Raw genomic sequence first — 25,702 nt, 5'->3', positions numbered from 1 at the left:
AAAGCAGAGTTTAATCACAATCAAGTTATTTATTTTCTCTTTGAAAATGTGCTGTACACTTATAATAAAGGAACATCATTTATTCAGAGAATTAGAGATGACAAAAACTTTTTGAGTGGTTATTACTCCAGAATTTTCAGCATCGCATCAGTGCTAGCATTTTGCATTTTCCATGCAAGATAAATATTTAAACTCACATTGGGTTTTTTGTTCAATCTATGTTTTTTTTAACAGTTATTTCACCAGAGCCATTTTTTCCAGACTTAAAGAGATCAGCCATGCAGCCTTTCCCCCCAGTAGGCCAATTAACTATTTTGACTGTTTTACGTTTTACTTACAAAATTCCATGAAGAATAAAATTGTATTAGGGACTAATTGGCCGCCAGATGGTATTATTATAACTGAAGCAGTGTGTCTGTTATAATGTAACAGTGTTCTGCACTGTGATTTTAACTATTTCAGGCAACAGGTGATGGGTAATGATATTGCTTTAATGTATAGTTTTGCTTTTTAACATGCAATATTCTCAAGAGGAGAAGCCCCTCTTGAATAGGGCTGCAAGTTTTAATAAATTCATTGGTGCAATTAATCAGCTAAATGTTTAATCTCAGCTCAAAATTTGCCCCCAGTGGAGATGGCTACAATCAATGCAACTTGAAATTCTTAGAAGGCCCTGCTGGCTGTCATAATGCAGTCACCCAAGATATGCCAGCTCCCTCCTCCCTGCATCACATGGGATGAAAAATAAACTTAAATGTCCCTTTTCTCCAGTTTTCTCCCACTTAAAGCTAGCAGAACGTTTCTTTACTGCAATGAAGCTACTGTTTCTTCCCTTCTAACAGTAAGAATCGCAGGCATTTGATGAAGAGTTCTCAGTTGAAATCTATGTCCCCATCTGGGCCAGCATCAGATTGATCTCATTGGGCAGCTGCCAGAGCCCGCAGGACTGCTTACTACTGATCCCTGAGACCACTTCTGTGCCCATAGCCTTTGTGTGGTGGTGGCAGAGCACTCTCTCAGGGCAACCCAGTAAGATGGGTCCCACAGAGGACAGTATGCCGAGGGCCCTCTGAAAGCTGGAAACGGCCTATCTTTTACAGCAGGCTTTTCTACAATACCGACACACCAGTAACTTGTTTATTTTGAAGCCATTTGAGGAAGCTAATATAGGAGAAAATATCCTCAAATGTTATAATGAAGTAGAATTCCCTTCTAGGAAAGGGCTGAGGTAGTCTTCCAAATAGTCTACCAGGACTGTGGTAGATGTTGCTTATTAATGTTTATTGTCAACTTACACTTACAGTTAATTTCCCTCTCTTCTTCAGGATCATCAGAAGAGAGTCAGTGGAATCATCAAAATTATTCAATGTAATCAGTTAATTGATCAATTTAAAAACAGTTAATCAATCTACAGCCCAATAGCTAAAAGTTTGGAATAGCAAGACATTTTGTCCAAAGTGCTGAATCTCTGCACTTAACCCCTGCGAACTGGGCAAGAGGCACCTGTTACTGTGGTGATTCTCTTTATTTAGCAGGGGGAGAGTAACTGGCCCTATCCACACCCAGCACAGTACCTCCAGTGACTGTTGCTGGTGTCTATCCTATGTTTCTTTTTTGATTGTGAGCCCTTTGGGGACAGGGATCCATCTTATTTATTTGTTACTTCTCTGTGTAAAACGCCCTGAGCTATTTTTGGAAGGGTGGTATAGAAATCAAATTATAATATAATAATAATCTCTGTCACATGAAAACTAAGAGTTCCAGAGATGATGCTTTATCCTGTAATGTATTCAAGATCCACTTTTTCTTGTAGGATAATGCCGCATCTGCATGAGCATACTACTTGGCCATGCCAGAATGCAGGTGAAGGAAAACGCATAATGAATTCAAATGGACACAAGTGAGAACTCATTACTGAGTCTACTCCGTGGTGATGATGGTGGCAAATTCCACTCACTCATTCAACATTTCCACCATCTTTGGATCTTTGGGTTGCCATAAGGCAGAGGTGTTCCAAGTGATTACAGGTCTTCTCCAGCTTGGCCCACATGGTGAAGTAATGGAAGCCTCGCTCAGTTGTTACAAGTAGTTATTTGTGAAGCATGTGAAGTATGCACAGCCTATCATATTTTAAAAATGCCTAATCTGTAAGATAAATTGGCACAGTATTAATTTTGATTCAATTTTTAAACTTTTAATTATTGTAGTGTAGAGTCATGTCGTGTCGTGTTGTATCAGTTTGAAGGTGTAGTGTCAGTTTGGTTTTCATCAGAAAACCAAACAGGCTCTTGTCTCATCAAGGGGATTTGGCATTGTGTCAAGTGCCCAAGATCTGCTTCCCACAGATCAACTAGGGCTTGAACAGCAGCCATCCATGTTGACTGGAAACTCTCTGAGGGCTCTCAGGAATTCATTAGGATCTGTCAGCCTCCAGGGGTGTATCACACTAATAAGTACACCGTCTTTGTAGAGGGGAAGTTCCTGAGTCAGGTTTACTTCTCAGTAAACCTCGGTCTGATTATAGTACTATGCACAGTTGAGAGTAAGTTCCATATGAAATTAATGAAACTCTATTGAAATCAATTGACCATTCTTCCAAATATGTGGGCAGAGCTGTCTCACCAAGGTGAACTCTACAAGCAAACAGGTAATGCTTTGTTTTAGTACACATCTGCCAAGGGAGATGGGTACTAGGCAAGGAACTCTCCCCTATACTTAGAACGTTTTCTTCCATATTAATTGAAAAGCAGATATAATGTTGTGCTGTTGAAGCAGCAAAAGCAGAGACAATAAGATACAGCCTCATACTACATCATTCCTCAATGTATGATACTGTTTAAAACAGACAACTGCTAAAATAACTCTGCATGTCAAAGTATGCAAAAACACTTTGGAATATTTAAACTCTGAACTAACACACTTGAAGTGAGATTATTGTTGCAACTTTAAATGTTCAGATATAATCATAATCATGAATAGTTACCATTAATTATCATCTAGCGTTAGCAAAGATACAGTCAATGCTCTTTGGGATTTTTGTTGAGAGTATAAAGAATTGACTTCAGTTCTCACCTTACTTGGAAGCTGATCCAGTTTACTTTAAATTATTATCCAGAGACCTATTCCCATTGGTTTATGTATGATATTGCTATCTCACGTTCATCATATGTTAAATCATGGTATGCTAAAATCCTGCATTCATTGGTTTCACTCTTCCTTCACAAACACACAGACATACAAGCCATGCTTTTATATAAAGCAAATTGTCTCAGGCCTTAGAGTTTAGGGACATGGTATGTGAATCTAGGTCAGTAGGCCAAAAGGTAGAAGGAACCTTGGATATAATAAGAGAAAACATTTTCTTTCACGCATGCCTGTACAGTGAATCTGTATGTTGTGAGTAAGAGAGAGAGAGATTGGATAGAGAAGGCTTACAATCTAATCACTTCAGTGTATGAGCTTTATTCAGCCCATAAACTCCTCATTATTCATACAAGAAGTGTGTGTTTAATGATTAAGACCCCAAGGGTTTAGTTGATAGAATAATCTGCATTTCTAAGAAAAATGTAAGAAGTGGAACTAGAACACTGGCTCTTAGGTTTAAAAACAATATCCCCAATTTCCCTATCCATTGACTGTCTCAGTTGGATATATGTATTGTGTGGTCTTGATCTAATAATGGCTAATTATGCAGTTGTTTATCAGCTCATTTGAAACATTTTGAAATTCAGTCTAGCTCAGCAAATTGCTTGCGCTTAAGGCATTTTCTACATTCTAGAAATTATAATATCCCCAGAAGGCAAAGAATTAATAATAAAAATCCTCTTTTGTAAAAGATTATCATTGCAGAGCAAATGGAGCACATCTTTTCCAGTCCTGGTGCATTTAATATTCTATTTTTTTCCTTGAAAGTTTGATAGGAGGACTATGTAGGGATCACTGTTTTATTAACCTGTTAAGAGTTACATGTACTGAACCAGGATAACACGCTGCGGTTTCTGTCTCTCCGTATTTCCAATGTGGAACAAAATCTGACAGGCAAATGGACACCAAGATGCACACCACCACAAGTGTGTAAGGGTCTTGTATACTAGAGTGGCTAGTACTTCATTCTGTCAGCTTCGGCCCAAGTAGAATTGTGGCAAGAAGGTAAATTAGTGATGACGAACACAAGACCAGAGTCAGGCCTAGGGGCACTGCATACTCTCTGGGGTTTTCCTATCACAATCACTCAGAAAAACCAGTATTACCACCGAAAACTAATTTAATCTTAAATCCCTTCCACTTCTTAATATGTGAACAAAGGTTTCAAGTAATAACTAATCCATGCTAACAGTTTGGGGGAATGTTGAAGGAATTTTAAATACAACAACATTGCAATGATACCATGCAGCCCCATCCTGTGAGTATATGTTTGTAATATCAACAAGGCCATCTCCCTGATCAGTGTGCAGAGGGCTGAAGCCTTGGTTTCTTGAAATGGTCATTGCCATGTCCTTAGCAGCTGGAGCAGGTGAACAGTATACAAATGGGGCGTGGCTTATGGAATTCTCTCTCCGGGAAGGCTCACCTAGCAGCTACACGGGGGTAGGTGTACTGTTGGCACCAGGCAAACAGATTTTTGTTTTTCCAGCTTTTAACAATGCATGGGATTCTGACTATTCTAATGCTGCTGCTTTATTCTGCTGCTTTTATTCCTTGCTGGGTATGGTGCTTTTATGATCTTGTGTACATTGTTTTTGTGAGCCGTCCTTTAATGGTGGGTGGTATATAAATGTATTAAATATATGCTGGAACTACAGTTCGGTGTGAAGGAACATTTTCTTCTCTGGTTGAACATGTGGGCCTCCTGTAAGTCCTTGCTATGAAAATGAGTAAGAGATGTATGAAACAGTGGCCTAAGCAACTCTCATACTCTCAGGTTTAATGACTTACACAAAAATGGTTCCCAGTAGATTATGCCTATGATTCCCTGATTACTGATCTTTATTCTTGTTGACTAGAACCAGCTTATTGTCCTACAAAGTGTGTTGTCTGAAATGTGAATGCCTTTTTGTTTATAATATATATACACAGGGAAGTAATGGATGTAGAGAGATTGAATGCCAAGAGGCAGGCAGTTCATTTGAAAGACACATCTAGAGTGTGCAAGTGAAGCAAAAACCATTTATAACGTCTTCAGAACTTCAAGACTGAATTATAGTTTTAGTAATCAGTACCTACCCGTCTCTTCTGTCATCTTTTTGGTTAATATATTGCATAGAAGAGACTTATTGCACAAGTTTTATAAGCCTGCAATAAAAATATAACAACTGTTGTATTAAATTATTTAAGTTGTAAACCATTGTTAAAAGGAGGGAAAGTTTTATCGACATGGAGGCAGAAAAAATTATTATGATAGAGTGTAAAATGTATTGTTGCTGATTACTAGAGAGTTTTTGCCTGGTTTAGCATATTGTAAATCTTTACCATGAAACACTTTACGAGAGGGGTTCCTTTAAATAAAATACTGGCCACTGGTTAAAGATGAAACCACAATAGGATTTATAATTTGCAAACAAATCTCTAGAATTTGACTAGCAAACAGAAACTATCTCTGAGGCAAGGGGAAGGCAAACAGCAATAGTGTGAGGGATCAATGGATTTAAAACTTCTAGATTTCCCTGGAGAGAAACAGAGTATAGGAAAATAAATAACTGAGCACTATAATATTTTCAAGAAAAAGTGTACTGCTTTAATACTTTGCTTTATTGCTTGTAGTAGAGGGAGAAGCAATAATTTGAAATCGGGATACAGAGCAGTGGATTGTTTGAAAATATAGCATTTACCTAAATTAGTTGCTAAAACTTTAAATAAGCCATTACAAAGATTAGTTTATTCTACGTAATAAGTCAGCTTTGACATCCATATGATTATTATAGACAAATGATTCCCCCCACCACCCATATTTTCTCCTCTATCTCCATTATACTCAGTGTGGTATGCACATTTGAGGTATTCAGATTGCACTCTATAAATCATCTTTGTAACACTTACACCATTTCTGTAGGGAAGGACCAGCACTTTCAGGGCCAAAGGGTAGCCAGGCATGGCTTCACCCATGCAGCATGGGGGTGGAGCTGATCAGACTGGCTGCTGCAGCAACCAAGTCTGAGCTGCAGTGGTAGGATGACCCAGAATGGAGAGCAATATAGGATGCCTATTGCTGGCCAGTCTCATGGGCGGCTGAGCTCTTGTAAGATGAAGCTCAGCCCCTTGCAAGATCTGAACTAACTGTTGGGCTATACAGTATTTAGGGAGAAGTCCAATGATGAAAAAGGGGAAGACACAGATGCCAGGGAAGCCCTGTGATGGCTGGACCTCTCTCAGCATGAACACCCACCCAGAACCAGAAGAGGGATGTGAGAAAGAGACAGGGCAGAGAGGTGCTACAATCTCTCCACTCATATATTCCCTCTTCCCTCATTATTGAGGCCAGTCAGGGAACACTAGTTGCCCTGTCAAAGGACTACTACTTCACAGCCAGGATGATCCCTTAATTGCATTCATGTGGAGGGGGCAAGGCTGAATCTGTGTAGCAAACATTTTGCCTGAGACCACTAGGATTGGAATCCTAGGCATCTGGGAGAAAGTCTCATTGGACTTATTTCATTCGTTCATTGGATTTTTATATAACCTTACCCATGTGGCTCCAGGCAGTTCACAAATATATAAAAAAGATAAACATAAAATAAATAACTCATTAAAAACAAATTAAATAACCAATTAAAAATCATTTCAGAAATGATTTTAGGAGGATTTATGAGAATAATCATACATAGGAGTTGTGGCTCAGGTGAGCTTTGAGCCCAGTGACTTCCTCACTCATACAAATACACAATAGTTGTATTATGTGGTATTCTTTGCTGGAAACTATTCTAGTTTTCAAGAAGGGTGATTGATTGATGGATTAAGTCCCATCAAGTCGGTGTCGACTCTTAGCGACCACATAGATAGATTATTTCCAGGATGAGCTGTCTTCAACTTGGCCTTTAAGGTCTCTCAGTGGTGCATTCATTGCTGCTGTAATTGAGTCCATCCACCTTGCTGCTGGTCATCCTCTTCTTCTCTTTCCTTCAACTTTCCCCAGCATTATAGACTTCTCAAGGGAGCTGAGTCTTCACATAATGTGTCCGAAGTATTATAGTTTGAACCTGGTCATTTGTGCCTCAAGTGAAAATTCTGGATTGATTTGTTCTATGATCCATTGGTTTGTTTTCCTGGCTGTCCATGGTATCCTCAAAAGTCTTCTCCAACACCAAAGTTCAAAAGCATCAATGCTTTTTCTATCTTGAAGGGTAAGAAACAAAGAAGTGTAGGAAACAAATATTTTAAATAAACAACACTAACATTAGGTATATAACCATAGCAAGCTAAAGTTGATGCAACTATGTCTAGGAAAGTGTTATAACAAACGTTCAGTCCCACTCTACATATTGTATTTTATTTCTCCCTTTTACGTAAATACGTTTTAATAGAGAGAAAATAAGTATCTCTGTTTGCCCAAGCAGCTTCAAAAAATAGTCACAGGTTTTTTTAAAAAAAAATGCAGAAAACAAACTTCTCTTGATGACAATTCTGTTCTCAGTGTTGCAATTAAGAACTCTGGAATTCACAATTTCTCTGGAGAAGGTTTTGAAGCTTCCTGTCTTCCATACTGACATGTTATTTAATGAGGAGGGTTTGATACTCACTGACAAGTTAGGGCCTATGGCATATAGTATCCGTGATGACCACAGATTGGTTTAGAGAGTGGGCATCTTGCTTCATTTTGAAACTGACATTCCTTATTGGATGCTTTATTTCCTCCCAGCAGTAATGCAACATTATTAAAACTGGATGCTGTGGCCATGGGTCATGGTGAGCTGTGCTTTTTGTTCTGTTTTGTTTTTCTTCCCTGAAACAGGTGCAAGAATAAATCAAAACATTGTTTCACTGTGCCTCACAGCTTGGCCTTCTCTTTATGGGGAAATCTTCCTTGCCAAGATAAAGGTCACCTCTCCATCACTAGCCCTTTGTGTTTCTTAAGTGATTAGAACATCACATCAGTTTCTACTCTCAGCATCCTTCATTTCATAAATCCAATATCAGCTGGAGCCAACGTCTGCTTATAACCTTTGCTGGAGACGTGGCCAAAGACTTTTAGAAACTAGAGAGCTGCTTTTTATAGTGAGCACAAAACAAGTGATATAGCCCTGAATCATAATTGTTTCATATGCACCATTGTGCATATCCACAGGAAGCCAATCCTGTGGAAATGAACACTCAGCCCTTTAAGGGGTTCCCCCCCCCTTAAACTAATCTGTAGGTAATATTTCATTTATTACCTGGCTGTAGGAAGTATTGGCTCAGTTCACCAGCCAATCAAAATATTTCATAAGTCAGATGGTTCCTTCAGCTATGTTGATACATTATTCAACAGGATTTTTCTCGCTCATAAGGCATCATTTTTCACTCATCGTGGACTAGTAGGCTAGTGGATTTCCTGAGCCCTGCCTTGCTGCCACTCACCCTACTAAAGAATGGTCCCAGGAGGCTTCTGATGTAGTTGTTGCATCTCTGACGGCATCTTCAGCTCCTCATTTTCTTGTGAAGTTCTAACCACATTGCACATGTAAAGGGGTGCAAAACCGGGGCTTAAAAAAAATCAATTGTGGTAATTCCTTACTCTGTTTTCCTGGGAAAATACTTTAATCCTTACTTGCATGCTGTGCCTTCCCTCATTCCACATGTTCTGTCAGGAAAGGCCTTGATTGCTTGCCTAAGGTGACCTAGTTCAATTCCAGAAGATGGTGCAACTGTGCTACTCAGTTTGTTTGATAATCAAGTGGAGATAATACACTGATTGACATTTAGCTATCTGTCGTTTGTTGACTTCACAAATGTATCTGTGAAATATATTTGAATGCAGCAGTTCCGTACCAGTAGCATTGATTATAATTTTGTGTGGGACTTTTTCTTCTTCTTTTACCTTCTCTCATGGGTGAGGGGAATAAAATTTCACTAGTTTATTTCACATAAGTCACCAGATACAGCAATAATGACTTCTAGTAATTGCCAGACTGGTTGTGGGATTGAACCAGTGACCTAAGAATGGTTTGCTGTGTGTCTCATAACCAATCCCCTGAGCCATCCATTACCCTCTTCCAGGCAGCTGTGATTAAACTGTTCTGAGAAGTCAAAGCTGGATCAATAGAAATGATCTACAATGAACGAATCATATACTTAACATGTTCAATGTGGTGGTTGGTGCTGTTGTCGCTGCATGTGGTTTACTGTCATGGAGAAGATTTAATTCTACAAGTTTATAGCTATAGTCCTAGTTTTAACCTTCCTGTAATGTGTTGGCAAAATAATGAATGGGAAACACAAATAACTGCTTCTCATTCATGATTTTGTCAACACATGCGTGCAGCACTTGCTTTTAAAGTATGTTCTAACTAGTGGACATTTAGTCTAAAAGCAGTGGTTGACACCTGACTAATGAAGCCCGTGTGTAATGGGCAGAGTTGCGCTAGTAAAAAAGTTCACGTAGTTGCACTGAAAATGTAGATTTGTGGAATTGCACTATTGCGGAAATGAGGTGTGCCACAAGTTTGGCAACTGCTGTGAAAACATAAGCATGCTTGCAGAAGTGCAGCACTGGTCTGGAATGCAAGCTCCAGACTTAGCACAAATATCTAGCGCATGTAATTGCACAATGTCCTTCCTCAAGCACTTTGTTGTTCAAGATGTCTGCCATTATTTATAATTCTTGCCTATTCATTTGTGGAAAAACAGGCCCCTTCCATAATCTGTCATAAAGATACTTTTCATGAGAACTACAACTCATTCCATCTTGCTGTTTTTCTCAGCAATGCATTTCCAAAAACAGCTATAACTATATTTCATAATATGTTTTATTCAGGAAAATGTAAATAAGATTGTGCTCTGACCTTCTTGTACTAAGGGGCACCTTGAAGAACCATCAGTTCTTGCAATGATGTATTCGGTGAAGACAATACTGAGCTAGATAGACCAATGGTCTGACTCAGTATATGGCAGTTTCCTATGTTCCTAAGCTTGGATTTGGGTCCCAGTTCAGCCTTGAATTGAGGGGCTGACATCATGACCAATACCTAATGAAGTGCTTGTGGAAAAGACGCTGTGTTAGTACAGAGGTGTTGCACCAGATGGTTGTACTAGTGTGTCACAACTGAAAGTATACTTGTGAAACACTTGTGCAACCTGCAGCACATCTCATTTGTTTTAAATGGAATTTTTGCACAAGAGTGCTCTAGCACAATTCCTCATCAAACCATTGTTTTTAGTGCAACTGTGCCATCTTTTCCTGCTAGCGCAACGTTGTTCATTATACAAGCACTTGGTAGGATGTTAGCCAGGGGTCCTACACAGGTCAGTTTCCCATCTTTAATAAGGGTCTGTCACACAAAATTGATCTTCGCATTTATACAGTGCTTTCTGAGAAACATGGCATCCCTTCAATAAGAAATCTGACTTCAGGGATGGGGGGAGTCCAGTTCTTAGTCATCGTTGTATTGATTTTATCCCCAGTTAAATATTTCTAATTTTGAGATTGCTTGGCAAGAAGCCAATGAAGAAACCTAACAAATGTTGAATTTATTTATTTATTTTTTAATTAAACCTGGGATGTCATATCCCTTAACAGACACTGTTTCAGCAAAGTCCATGTGTATCTACTAAAGGACATATTTGCTTCAGTATGTCTTATGACAGCTTCTTTAAGGGGGGGGGATATTTAAGTGAATTTAACACTTGTGAAAGGTGCCAAATTGACGGCCCCGAAGAAAAGTCCTTGATTTACAGAAGGCACATACAGAGCTTTCCAAACACTGCCCTAGCAAAGTTCCAAACTCTCACCTGAAGGCTTTACTTACCACCTCTCAGATGTTGCAAATCTGTGCCAGGTGATCTCAATACCAGCTAGTGCTTTGGGACTGTGTACTGTGATACACACTTGTAAATCACTCTCAGGAAAGCAAAAGATTACGCCTCCTCCAAACGTACTGCTCACAGTGAGTGATACAATTTAGCACTGGAATGTGGGAAGTTTTTTGAAGAAAACTCTGCAATGCAACATGACACAAAAGGTTATGGGCATAAACCAACACAGTGAGGCACTAGTGACAATACATACAGGCCAGGTCGATGTTTTATATGAGGAAACGTGCAACTACAAGGAATGCCCGTTTAATCTTTTGTATATGCTTGTATAATTTTTGCTACTTACTCTTACCTCTTCTCCAAAATATAAAATCAATGCAACTTACAAGACAATCACTATATACCCTCTAAAGTACATAGGAACATAGGTAGCTGCTCTGTACTGAGTCAGACTACTGGTCCATCTAGGTCAGCATTGTCTACAATGACTGGCAGTGGCTTCCCCAAGGTTTCGGGCAAGAGTTTCTCACAGCCCTACCTGGAGATGCCGGGGGTTGAACCTGGAACCTTCTGCATGCAAAGAAGATGCTTTTCCACTGGCCTATGACTCCATCTCCTGTCCTCTCATTGGTGATTCCTCGGGCAAATTCAGCATCACTGTTGTCTTTTAGGCGCTGGCTGAAAAATTTTCTATTTAACAAATTTTTGGCAGCATTTAGCTTTGAATATTTTGCCATAATGCATGCTTAATGTTTTTGCTTAATTTATGTAGTTTTTTAAAATAATATTGATCCTTGGGGACTAATCTTTGATTGAAAGGTAGAATAAAAATGTTTTAAATAATTAACATTATATTGGACATATATGAACATATTCATTAGGGACATTGACCGTGCTCAGTAGTAGTCTCACTTGTACCAACTCCAGCTTATTTTCCAACTGTGGCCCCACCTGGAGAAAACAGATCAAGCTTTGGTTACACACACATTTGTTATGGCCAGGCTTCATTATTGTAACACACTCTGTGGGGCTAGCTTTGAAAACAGTTTAGAAATTGCGACTGGTGCAAAATGCTGCCACTCAAATGCTTATGAGAGTGCAGCAGAGAACAGTTGGGATTATCTGGCTTCCAGTTCATTTTTGCACTGGCTATCAGTGAAGTTTGTCAGAACTCCACTTTGCCTGCTTTTAAACAAATCATTACATTTTTATTCTGGAGAACTTCATTAGAGATCATGGGAAGGGAGATTTATTTTTTTCCAGCTACAGCGGAAGTGCAGAGGTAAGGGAACACTGCTAATTAATATTGTCTGGAGACCTGGAGTTAAAGTTCCAAATAAATAGTTTATTTAGGAACTCCTCCAGGGAAATAGATTCAGACCTACATGCCTTGCTGCTAGCTACATACAGGAGGAGGGAGGGAGAAGATGGAAGTCTGTCCCTCAGGTGAGAGAGTAAAACCTGAGACGATCAGTCTAACAAAGGGGAATCAGAGGAGAGAAAGTATGGTCAGAGGAGGAATGCCCTTACTGGCTTTCTCTACCCCTAATGCCCCTAGTGGTCAATAAGGCTGCTTTCCTAAGAGTCAGTGCCATCAGCAGCTGCATTTCCAACAAGCTCTCAACTGGTTCTTATTTAATTTTGTCTTAGTGCAACTGCTGTTATGCAATTTAGTTCCTGTTTTATTATTTTATTGTTGGTATTTTGATTAGACTAACATTAGTCTAAAATGTGAAGTAAAAATCCCTTAAATAAATAAATAGTATCCAGGAAGACTGTACCTGTTTCTGAGTTGGGGTGGGAGGGACCCTATAATGTTTCATCAAGAGTATGACACATTGGTTTCTGCATGGGGGAAGGTGCAGTTCACCATGCATAGGATATTGATGGTAGCCCACATCCAGTGCTAAGGAAGAATCAGTGCAAGAAGCAGCAGCACCAACGGCTTCGTCTAAGCAGCAGCAATTGCACAGGGGGTGCTTTGGGAAGGGGAATGGGAGATGGTCAAAATATTCCCAACCCACCCCGCCTCCACATACACACTCCATGCAAGCACTGGTACTGCTTAAATCAGGAAGCCGTCAGGAACACCACCACTTCTCCAGTAGCACCAGTAATTCATTCATTGGCCAGTGTGTGAACCATTTCTTTGTTTCATTTCTGACTGTATGCAGGGTAATGTGCCTTTTTCGAAGGGATACATTTTATGATAGTTGGGGCTGATTCACTGTGCAGGGACACCTGTCAAACAAGAAGAGATATTTTTTCAGAAGCATCATGAGGAGGCAGCAATTGAAGTTGGAAAGATAGAGCTTGATTTGTCATTTTGAAAATATAGAGCTGTCTGTAAAATGTGCTCTATACTATGGTTGTTTCTGTAGCCAAGTGATATGAAGATTTGGATATCCATAGAAAGAACAGAGAGGGGGAGCAAAGTTCTTTAAGATTTGGTTAACTCCCAAATCTTCGGGGAAAGAGAAAGGGGCTGTTATGTTCCCACCTCTTTTGACTTGAATTACAGGGTTTAGTAAGCGCAACTCCTATCGAGTCCACAGAGCTCTAATTAACACCCACAGTGAAAAATCTTTTGTTAAACTGGTCATTAAGCAAACTTTATGGTGGAAAAACAAGTTAGCTGGTGGCCTGATAAAGGGATGTACTGCTAATGCTGACAGGCCCATAATTGAACCTTCTCTAAAAATAACATATGCTTTACAATTTTTTTTCAGACCCTGAAAAATTTATTAGGAACAATCTACTTTATTTTAAAAGAAAGTCAAGAGATTTTCATTTTTTCAACAAGTGACTCAGTTCTCAATTCCTATAAATGTTAATGCCCTCCTTATTTCTCACGATACTTTTCACCTCTATTTGATCTGGGAGCATGGTATCTGAAGGGAACCATATCCTATATGAACCTGCCTAGATATCCTCTGCCAAGTGAACCTGCACACCAATTAGAGACTTTCTTTCAAGGCCCCTCCTTTGGAGGTTAGGCAAGGAGCTGCTAGATAAGAGGACCTTTTTATGTGGTCCCGATTCTGGAATCTCCTCTCTGGGTGATTTGCCTGATGCCAATATTACTAAATGTTTGGCACCAGTCTTAGTCTATCCCATTCATCCAACTATCTGTGTTTTATTGCCTATGTTACTGTTCTGTCTATTTTATTTGTGTATGTTTTTTAATCTGGAGATCGTTAGCCAACCTGAAAGCTGTTTGCAATGGAAAGATACAATATTTTAATAAGAGGACAAGTCTTGCTAAACCGATTTAGGAGGGGGCACCCTTTAAGCTGTTTCATGGTTGACAAGAGTCAACCTTTGGCCTTTGCCTCTGTCCTTTACAATCAGGTGTGTTTAGTCTGAAGGACAGAGGGGTTTCATTTACCTACATTATTGCTTGTTGAGTAACTCGGATGAGGTTGGAGAACTTTGCTCTTATCCTGAGACAGGAATCAGGTGTTCTGTGGAAGGGCCTACCAAAAGAATTCTCAGTTTGCTCTCCCCGCCCAGGTTAAGGGGTGCCACTGAAGATACCATCAGTGGAGCATGTCACGGTTCATGAGATTCAGACCCCTCTCTTCAGTTGACAAAAATAATCTTAGTGGTGTGGGAAGTACGTGCTGCACATTCTCACTCTGTATTTACATTTCCAGAAGAGAGTTCTGTAGCAGTATTTATTTATATATGTTCAATATGTATATCCTGCATGTGATCAAATGATTTCCAAGGTGAATTACAGCAATATTTGTCCCAGGCAGTGCTGTTTCAGTTAGGGATGTGCAAAACGTTTCGGGCACAGAACGATCTGTGCCCGAAACGACCAATTTGGGGTGATTCGGAGCCGAACCGAATCACCCATGATGAGACCCAATAATTTTTGCACCCGAAATGAATCACCCCTGTTTCGGGTCTGAATTTTTCGTGTGTTTCGGGTCTCCTTTTTGTGCCCTAGAAAAGTGCCAGCCTTGTCTTCTTCTTCCCCCTCTGTTTTCAGTTTGATGTCTCTTTGAATTTCCCTCCTTTTTGCCTCCATTGATTTCAATGCAGAAATTGCTTTCCTTTTACTTTAATTGAAAAGGTCCTGGGGCCAAAAGAGTGGGGTGAGATGGTAGTTCCTAATGGGTGGAGGTTATCACCCCAATTGCAGAGGGATTGGGCAAAGGGCTGATATTTGGTGAATTTCTGAAGTTTTAGTGTCTTTGGGGCAGATAGGGGGCATAATGTGGGATCTGGGCCAAAATAGTGGGGTGGGGTGATAGTGCCTAATGGGTGGAGGCTACCACCCCAATTGCAGAGTGATTGGACAGAGGGCTGATTTTTGGTGAATTTCTGAAGTTTACGCGTCTTTAAGGTTTTTCCTCATCCTATATAATAAAACCCTAGGGTATCTGCGTCCGTGTCTCTGGGAGGTGTTCTGCACATGCGTGGCTGCACTTGCAGCCTGATTGGCTGGCGCGTGCGGACAGAGAACAGTGGCGGTGGCGGCGGTGGCGGCCATGGCCACTGGTGGGCCTGGCCTGGCAGCGACGGGGACAGGCCGAGGAGCCAAGGCGGTGGGCCTGGCCAGGCAAGGCAAGGAGGCGGTGGGGGAAGCCGGGCGAGGCGGCAGCAGGCCCAGGTGGCGGCGGGCCCGGCTGGAGCCCTGGGCTCGGCCAAAGGAGGTGGTGGGCCCGGCCGGGAGGAGGCAGCGGGGGAGGCCGGAGAAGGCGGCGGTCCCGGGGGAAGCCAGAGCCCGGGAGAAGCGGGCCCGGGGGAAGCCGGAGGAGGCGGCGGCCTGGCGGCCGACATCGGGCTCCGCGGGCTAGCGGCCGACATCGCACACCTGAAGGAGCCCGAGCTTGGCGGCGGCGGCCTCCTCCTCCTTCTGGCCCCACTGGAGGCAGCGGCCAGCCCGGAGCTGCAGGTGGCCGAGCTGGCCTGCGGCCAAGCTTGCTCCTGGAGGCCGAGCTGGCCCGCGGCGGGGACCACCCGGCGCCGCTGCCGCCGCCGCCAATTGCTGGAGGAGGCCTGGAGGAGGTGAGGCAGGGGCGCGGGCGGCCAGGCTTGGCTCGCTTTTCCTTCTCTTCATGGGGGGGGCGCGGAGCCCCATTGCCGCTGCGCAGAGCTTGCTCCCGAAGAGAGCAGGCTGCTGGGGGCATCGAGGCCTCTGTCTCCCCATGGGGGGGGGTGAGAGGGGACGCAGCAATGGTTCTTCTAGCGCCCGTTAATGTAACGGGTTTAACAGTCACTAGTAAGTTATAATAGAATGGAGCTTTCAGCAGCCCCATAAGTGCACTTGGGGGTGCTGGGGTGGCCCAGAGCGAGTGGTGGTGTAGTGCACATAGGGTGCCAACCACCCCCATGGGTTTCTAACCCATGGCGTACAGGGTTGTGTTGTTTCTGAGGTATTCTGAGTGTGGATTCTATGATAGCAAATGAGATTTTCAATGACACACCATGAATCCACTCTAATTTGCTATCATAGAATCTAAACCTTAAAGACATGAACTTCAACAATTAACCAAAAATCAGCCCTCTGCCCAAATCCTTTGAAAAAATTCAGGCAGCTTCCTTGCCCCTACCCGGCACTACCACCAACCCCACACCGCTCTAGGCCACCCCTTTCCCCCCAACGTGAAGCGATACACCCCCATTCTACCTAATGGGGGGAAACCTTAAAAACGCATAAACTTCAGAAATTCACCAAAAATCAGCCCTCTGTCCAATCACTCTGCAATTGGGGTGGTAGCCTCCACCCATTAGGCACTACCACCCCACCCCACTCTTCTGGCCCAGATCCCACTTTCTGCCCCTGATCTGCCCCAAAGACACTAAAACTTCAAAAAATCACCAAAAATCAGCCCTTTGCCCAGTCCCCCTGAAATTTGGGTGGTAGCCTCCACCCATTGGGCACTACCACCCCACCCCACTCCTCTGGCCCCAGGACCCATTTTTCTTACCCGAATCAATTCGGATTTGGATTCGGGTAAATCCGAATCCAAACCGAATCGGGGGTGATTCAGGTGAGCAAAATTCGGGCACAGAACAGAACTGGGGTGTTTCAGTGCGGGTCCGAACCGAAACACCGAAAATACCAAATTGCACACCCCTAGTTTCAGTATATTACTTGTAAAGGGGATAGAGAGAAGCCCATGTACTCTCCCTCTCCACAATGCCTGTTACTACATCTGGTAATTTTGTCAAGTGCCCATTGCCTGGCTCCCAAATTTGGGGGTGGGCTCCTAGATTCAAAGAAAAATGGTCAAGGCCTGACTTTCAAAATTAAATAGCCACTTCAGTGGAAGGTGACCTTGGGCCAGAAAATAGTGTGGGCTGAAGAGCAAATCAATATTTATTTTGATCAAATATCAAATACAAAGATTCAAACAAACAAACAATAAATAAAAATATTGCAACCAACTCGATTATGACTGTGTCAATTGTATTTTCACTGCTGCTACACAGAATTTAGCTACCATGAAGGTTGTGGTTTGATCTGTATCAGAAAGTAATAGCTTGGTATAAAATCCCTCCAGACTGTCCAGGTGCCTCCGCAATAGCGTAGGGATGGGCACAGAACCGTTCAGTGTCCATTCTAGGAGTGGCAAATTGGTTCTGTGGACCGGCATTCAAGCTGGTTTAGAGGGCGGGCAGGTTTCCTTTAAGGAAAAGGGAAGGTGCTGCCTACCTGCCCGCCCCTGCCCCGCCAGCACTCTCTAAAAGTGGGGGCACAGGACAGCAGCATCCCACTCTGTGCCCCGTTCTGCATCACCATGCAAATCCCCTCTACAATAGAGGGTAGGTAGATCTTGTTCGGGAGTCCTTGTAGAAGGGGCAGTATAACAGAGCCAGCATGGTGTAGTGGTTAGAGTGGCAGGCTAGGAACGGGGAGACCCGAGTTCAAATCTCCATCTGGCCATGATGCTTGCTAGGTTGCTCTGGGCCTGTCACTTCTCTCTCAGCCTAACCTACTTCACAGGGTTGTTGTGAGGAGAAACTTAAGTATGTAGTATACCGCTATGGGCTCCTTGGAGGAGGAGCGGGATATAATATGTAATAAAATAAAAATGTAAAAAAATAAAAATAAAAAATAACAGGACATGCACTGAAGGGATAAATACCATCTAACTCCACCACTAACTCCAGTTTTAGTCCCAATCCAGATCAGTGTCCCATACAAATGCTGCTATAGAGTAAAAGCAAGCCCCTCGTTAGACAAACATGTCTAATGTCTCATCTAGAGGTAAAGTGTGCCGTCAAGTCGGTGTTGACTCCTGGTGACAACAGAGCCCTGTGGTTGTCGTTGGTAGAATACAGGAGGGGTTTACCATTGCCTCCTCCCACACGGTATGAGACAATGCTTTTCATCATCTTTCTATATCGCTGCTGCCCGATATAGGTGTTTCCCATAGTCTGGGAAACATACCAGCGGGGATTCGAAGCAGCAACCTCTGGCTTGCTAGTCAACTCTTTTCCCCGCTTTGCCATTAGGTGGCTCATGTCTCCTCTAGTTTGCCCTGGTTTTTTTCAAACCACTTATTTGGGAATCAGTCCAAACTGACTTAGAATTTCTATTATTTAAATGTCCTTGCATGTAAATGCTTAAGATCTGAAACTTCCAGTTAGAGGGATTTTCTCTCTCTCTCTCTTTGGTTTGGTTAGGGTGACATCCAACTATTGCTGCAGGCCACCTCCAGCCTCAGAGGCACGATGCCTCTCAATACCAGTTGCAGAGGAGCAACAGCAAGAGAGAGGGCATGCCCTTGCCTCTTGCCTGTGGGCTTCTCAGAGGCATCTGGTGGGCCCCTGTATGAAACAGGATGCTGGACTGGATGGGTCTTGGGCCTGATCCAGCAGGGCTATTCTTATGTTCTTATATTCTAAGTGCAAGAATGTCGGACTAGCTAGTTCTGCTAAGTCAGGAACTTGTATTCCAGCCCAGTGTTGCACTAGTGCAAGGGCATCGTGCAAGGAAAGAAATGTCTGTTCCAAGCTAATCCTTGAGAGAGCAGAAGATGTTGACAATGCATTGCACAACTTTGTAGCGCAACCCTGTATGTTCCCTGAAGTAGTGGTTGCACAACATTGCAGAGCACCACAACAGCTCCACAAACTACTTTAAGTGTGTGCACTTTCTCTCATTGTAGCACAGCACTAGCTTGGATGCCAGCCTCTGTTTCAGGCGCGGAGCCAGACTGCCAGTGGCCCGTGTCCGGCCACGGTGGCGGCCCCGCTCACCCCCCCCCCCCCCGCATCTGACATCAGACGCAGGGGCTAGCCACGCCACTTCATATGACATCAGACGCGGGGAGCGCGGTCTGGCTCCCTAATGGAGCCACGTGGCTCCGTTGGGGAGTTAGAGTCTTGTCAGCACTGCATTCACAGCGCTGGCCATTTAATTCCCAAAGGGGCCGTGCAGCACCTTCGGGAGCTAGACTGGGGCTGGTGCTGCATTCACAGCACAGCCAGGAGCAGCTCTTGCCTGCCTTAAAGGCAGGCAAGAGCCGCTCCTGGCTGCGCTGTGAACGCAGCAGCCATTTAACTCCCAAACGAGTGCCGTGCGGCCCCTGTTCGGGAGCTCAACCAGCACCCCCACATCTGACGTCAGATGCATGGGGGCGTGTCGGGGCCACGAGGCACGGCCCCTGATTGGCATCGGCCCGGGTTCTTTGAACCCATTCACCCAATGGTGGCTCCGCCCCTGCTCGGTTTCACTATCTTTGTGCAAGTGCAATGAGTGTCAGAGACGGCACACACCCCTTTGAGCATCCACACAGCTGCACAGCTTTCTTGCACATGTGCAACTTTGTTCATTGCACTAGCACAGCATTAGTTTAGATGACAGCTCTCATGTTTTGAGAGTCAGGCATGAATCAACGAGCCTTATATCTAAACATTATTTAGCATCTGCCAGAGCTGGTTCCTCTACATTAAGACACCTTTCCCCCAACTTCCCACTTTAGTGCTACAGTGATATTCAGCCGTTTACCTGAAGAAGAAACATCAAAGAAACAAGCTTTGTTTGTTTTTCAACCTGGTTCATAAGCCTGAGATGCAGCAGCAAAACAGTTAATTTTCCTTCTGCTACTGTTATTAACCACAAAGTCAGTGAGGCTTTTTTTTTCAAAGGCCTCAAGCTTCCTCAAGTTTCACGTTTTCATTGCATAGCTGATCATTTAGGGAACAGGCTTGTTCCAGACAGCTTTAATTAAACTGTGCTGCAAAACCAGATATAGATCAATGGAAATGATCCATAACAAGAAGCTAATCATGTATTTAGCAGTGTTCAGTCCAGTTCAATCACCTTCTCCTGTTTCTGTGGCTTTACATTCATGTGGCAAAGGCTGAGTGTGTGCATGTATTTTTTTTTTTCTTAATCCATCCCATTAGTTGCCATATGCTTGAGCTTCAAGGGAGACAAGACCTGTCTGCAATCTGCCAGGGATTTAGAGACATCAATAATTTGTGAACAGTCATGTTGGTACTGGTCGAAGGGTTAAGTGCTCTGCACGCCAGGGGCACCTCTTTTGGGACTAGAACTCTTAGTTGACTGTTAGGAACCTGATCCCTGTGAAGCTTCTCTTCAAAGCACACGCTGTATGTCAAATCCATACAGCTGAAGCAATGGAGCTTTATTAGCTGTGGGATTTAAAGACCCACACTAAGTGATATGACAGCATATTTGGTTGAAAGAGAGGAATAGTAGAGAAAAGTATGGGGTGACACAGGAAGAAAATGCAGTACACTAAGCTGGCTCATGTGCTCTTTCTACAATTATTGTCCCTTTTTGTCTTTTAACAAAAAGGACATTGGTGAGACTAGTCCTCATGGAGCCTTGCTACAGCTGGCAAATGGTCGGAAGAATTGTGGGATATTATTTAAATAAATGTATATTAAAATTACAGCTTATTATATTGATAGACACATTGTGAAATGTTAATGGATCAATCAGCAGGGAAGCTTATAGGCACTCTCCATCTGAATTAATTTGTAAGAAAAGCAGCAAGATGGAATTAAATGTGTGTGCTTATTTTCCTTTTCAGTGTGGTGGAACACTCACTGTATTGTGAGCCCATGTATTCCGTCAAATATTAGTTTGGGGGTTATTTCATTCTTCTTCTATTTGCACCCTTTCTAGTTAGCCATATAAATGCATTAAATACATTTCATTCTGAAATTTTAATTTTCTTTGTCAGATAAATCACATACTATAACTGCTGTGGTTTAGGTATTAGATATTTGTTAAAATGTATGTCAGTAGTTAAATTTAGTAAAAGTGTTCTTTAATAAATATAGGGAAGAAAAATGATAGTTCAGAAAATTTAGTGTAAATGGTGTATATGAATTGATTATCTGAGTTCTAATAAAAATATAGTTTTTTTTTTAAAAATGTAAATATCAAATACATAAATAATCCAGTGAAAGTCAGTTGTTCCTAAGGCCCATTTAAAGCAATCCAAAGAAAATAGAGTGGGAGGTGTACATTCCAGAGTCTTCTTTGGCAATAAGGCACAGCTTTTGCAATTGCCTTCTTATAGTGCTTAGCAGACCCTGAATTGGTGCATTTCTGGAATACATAAACCAAGTTGCTTAAAACATGGAACATGAAGTCCTTTTGACCTTTGGGGTGACTATTGATCTTAGGTTCAGCACTGTCAATATTCCCCTCTACCATCAACCATTTCCATCTGTTAACCCCTTCCTAGGGTAGCAATAGCTGCAGAATAGAACCTTGAACAATGAGCTGACTGCTCTATTCTTAGTGAAGCTATTAAGGAAAAATAAGCAGTGTGGAGTCTCGGAAAAAAACATGAGTTGTTTACAGCTCTGTAGTCAGTGGGCAAGGATAAAGCTTTCTGCCTACATAGCCAAGAATTGTTAATTGTATGAAACATGCACTACAACAATTGCAAGATTGTAGAATCAGACAATAGGAGGCCAGCTAAAAAGCCAAAGCCGGCATCCCCCACTCTAGTGTCTTTCAAATCCGTTCCCTACTGCACAAAAATAGAACCTTTCTGGTTACAAGAATGCTCACAGTAACCACCACTTTCCTTTTTTAAAAAAAGTGGCAAAAAGTGGCTGCAATGTCACTTTATAAAACAAGCATTCCTTGCAATGAGTTTTCCAATTGTTTTGATACATTTCCCTTAGATTATTCACACTTTATTTGCATGCATTGCAGTCATTAACAGTATAAGAAGATTGCTTAATTGTTCCTTGATTGACTGATAGGACATTGAGAGGGGTTCATGTTTGCTCTCAAATGTTGTCAAAAAACATTTTTGAAGCAAGCCTGAGTGTACATATTCTCACCTGCAAAAAGGTGAAAAATGCTAACTGATATCGAAGCAGGTCTGTTTATGTAAACCACCCAGACCCATTTTTGAAAGGGCAGTATAGAAATTGAATAAATAAATATAAATAAATAAATAATAAATAGTAAGTCTATGTGCTCTTTTCCTATCCATTCTTTTTTTTTAACAGAGCACAAGCATAATTATTACAGAGAAGGTTTATTTATTTATTTAAAGTTTCCAAGGTGTTTCTCGAACAATTCTATGTAAAGCACATTATAATTCTCAAATATGGATTTTTTTGAAATATGTATGACAGTACCTCTCCTCCAACTAATAAATCAGACAAAATTAGAAAAATCCTGGCTAAAGCTGTAGTCTGAACAGCTCTGGATCCAGAAGTAGTCCAAAGCTGCAAACTTGATTCTTAAGAAATAGTGTGAGTCATCCAGAACAACAAAAGTAAAAGACGCGTGGGAGGAGAGCTGGTCTTGTGGTAGCAAGCATGAATTGTCCCCTTTGCTAAGCAGGGCCCATTCTGGTTTGCATTTGAATGGGAGAATACATGTGAGCAAGATATTCCCCTTAAGAGATGGGACTGCTCTGGGAAGAGCACCTGCATGCTTGCATGCAGAAGGTGTCAAGTTCCTTCCCTGGCATCTCCAAGATGGATCTGAAAGATATTCCTGCCTGCAACCTTGGAGAAGCTGCTGCCAGTCTGGGTAGACAGTAATGAGCTAGATGGGCCAATGATCTGACTAAGTATAAGGCAGCTATTCCTATGTTCATATGTTCCTAACAAAACCCCTAGATCATGGGCAACTGGAATTCCCATCATCAAAATCTGTTTAATGTGGATTGAGCGCAAGTAACACCGCCACCAAGACTCGAAGTACTTGCTAATGGGCCTGTTTTTTGTTTATTTTTACTTTTACTTACATTTGCAGACCAATCCATAATAACATAAGAAGAGCCTTGCTGGATCAGACCAAAGACTTATTTAATCCAACAGCTTGTATCCCACATTGGCCAACTGGATACCTTTGAGAAGCTCACAAGCAGGACATGAATATACAGGGGCATACTGTCCCTGAACCTGTAGGCAGCACAACATCATGGAGCACTGCAACTTCATGCAGCTCTGTAAACTTAAGTGCCTGCAGCTTCTCTAGTTGCACTAGGATAACACTAGTCTGGATGTCAGCCAGGGCATTTTCATTCATATTTTATTTTTATTTTTTAAACAAGATCTTACTATACTTTCCTTGATTATTTATTTAATTGCTGAGATATTGAAAGCTTTAAAAAGTTGGAAAATGTCAATGAGCCATTTTTGGAAGGGTGGTATATAAATCAAATAAATAAATCAAATGGATATTTTGTTTGTATTTCAGGACTCCAGGAACAACTTGAAGAACAAATGGGGAAGAAAGTGCCGGCTCTAATTATGGTACCTGTGGTGGATTTGTCTGGCAACACAATTATTCAAATAGTATGTTGGCTCAGCCAGTAGCTAAGCAGCTATCATTACTGCATGCGTTCCATTTAGAGCAAGAAAAGGTCACATGGATTGTTGAAGATAGCCATTAAATACTTGGCTGGATATTATCTGATGTTAACAAGCAGACCTGTATCTTCCTTACCTACTTGTTTGTGTTTCCTTCTTTGGGCCAAATTCTCAACAAGTTGCACTTGATTATTACAAGCAAATAATGGTGTGCCTTCTGTAGATCAGAATCTTGTTCTAGGGACAAGTAATCAGCCATTTACACTGATCCAGTTCAATTAAGCTTAATGTATTTGGTAGCAAAAATAATCTCACATTGCTTAGGGTCCAGAGAGAACTATGCAGACATAAGGGTCCCATTGTTTGCTATGAGAGGAAGAAAGGTGTGGAAGCTCAAGGAGCTCCTTCATTTCTCATAGCAAAACCTCATTGAGAACTCCGATCTGATCCACTGTGCCACGTCCAATACAACAGATATGGCTAAGAATTGTAAAGTGTGAATACTCTTCTTTTGGAGGACATGTCTCACACAACTAAACCCATCCGTTATCTTGTATGAGCTCTAAATGCACCCTTACCCGCCAACTAACTGTAGAGTCTTTCCTTCCCTGGCCAAAATACAGTGGGTATAGGAAAGAATCACCCCCTTTGATAGACCTTAAATTCTGGTTCCCTCACATCCTGAAATGAAAACACAAAGAAAATTCCCTTCACCAGCTGTACTTATCCAATGCAACCTATAACATCCAACTGAAAAACATCACAATTACAGTCCAGAAAAAGTGTCAGAAATAAAAAACAAGAATTACTGAGATTGAAAAAGGATCCCTCCCTCCCAATGTCAATATTTTGTTGAACCACCTTTTGCTTTAATAACAGCCTTGAGTCTGTTGGGATACTTCTCTATCAACCTTGCACATCTAGACGGAGCAATATTTGCCCACTCCTCCATACAGAACTGTTCAAGTTCGCTCACATAGGATGGTAGGTGTTGGTGGACTGCTATCTTCAAATCTCTCCACAGATTTCCTATGGGATATAGGTCTGGGCTCTGACTGGGCCACATGAGGACGTTCACTTTTTTCTCCTTCAGCCACTGTGTGGTCAATTTTGCTGTGTGCTTCGGATCGTTGTCATGTTGAAAGGTGAATCTTCTGCCCATCCTCAACTGTCTGGCAGAGGGTAGCAGGTTTTCTTCCAGAATCTGACGGTATTTTGCCCCATCCATTTTTCCTTCTACCCTAACGAGAGCCCCAGTCCCTGAGGCAGAGAAACACCCCCACAACAGGATGCTGCCACCTCCATGCTTCACTGTAGGTATGGTGTGTTGTGGATGGTGAGCTGCATTGGATTTACGCCAGGTGTACTGTTTGGTGTTGAGGCCAAATAGTTCAATCTTGGTCTCATCTGACCATAAGACCTTTTTCCATTTGGCATCAGAATCTTCAAGGTGCCTTCTGGCAAAGCTCAAACGAGCTTTAATGTGGCCTTTCTTGAGAAGTGGCTTTCTCCTTGCGACCCTCCCGAACAAGCCACATCTGTGGAGCGCTCGTGAAATTGTTGTCACATGCACAGAACAACCACTCTTTGCCATGAAGTCCTTTAACTCCTTCAGAGTGGCCATTGGCCTCTTGGTAACCTCTCTTACCAGTTTCCTCCTTGCTCTTCCATCCAGTTTGGAGGGCCGACCGGATCCAGGGAGGATAGCAGTCCACCAACACCTACCATCCAATGTGACCGAACTTGAACAGTTCTGTATGGAGGAGTGGGCAAATATTGCTCCGTCTAGATGTGCAAGGTTGATAGAGAAGTATCCCAACAGACTCAAGGCTGTTATTAAAGCAAAAGGTGGTTCAACAAAATATTGACATTGGGGGGGAGGGATCCTTTTTCAATCTCAGTAATTCTTGTTTTTTATTTCTGACACTTTTTCTGGACTGTAATTGTGATGTTTTTCAGTTGGATGTTATAG

At 42.1% G+C, this 25,702-nt stretch overlaps 1 protein-coding gene across 3 annotated transcripts in view; it reads left to right on the top strand.

Moving 5' to 3' along the window:
- DPH6 (diphthamine biosynthesis 6) overlaps window positions 1-25,488 on the top strand; it is a 370,426-nt gene extending 344,938 nt beyond the window's left edge. For 2 of the 3 annotated variants that reach the window (XM_053286588.1, XM_053286584.1), the window contains one exon: window positions 23,618-25,488. In XM_053286588.1, coding sequence (XP_053142563.1) covers window positions 23,618-23,736 — 119 coding nt within the window. In that variant the 3' untranslated portion in view covers window positions 23,737-25,488. Of the gene's footprint in view, window positions 1-19,889; window positions 20,023-23,617 lie in introns of those variants that run through there. The other variant, XM_053286586.1, reaches the window with a different exon arrangement.
- Window positions 25,489-25,702: the final 214 nt, after the last annotated feature.

Source organism: Hemicordylus capensis, chromosome 1 (genome assembly GCF_027244095.1).
Source record: "Hemicordylus capensis ecotype Gifberg chromosome 1, rHemCap1.1.pri, whole genome shotgun sequence".
NCBI classification, from domain to species: Eukaryota; Metazoa; Chordata; class Lepidosauria; order Squamata; family Cordylidae; genus Hemicordylus; species Hemicordylus capensis.
Note: the sequence above shows the minus strand (reverse complement) of the source record. Positions and strands in the feature narration are given on the sequence as shown.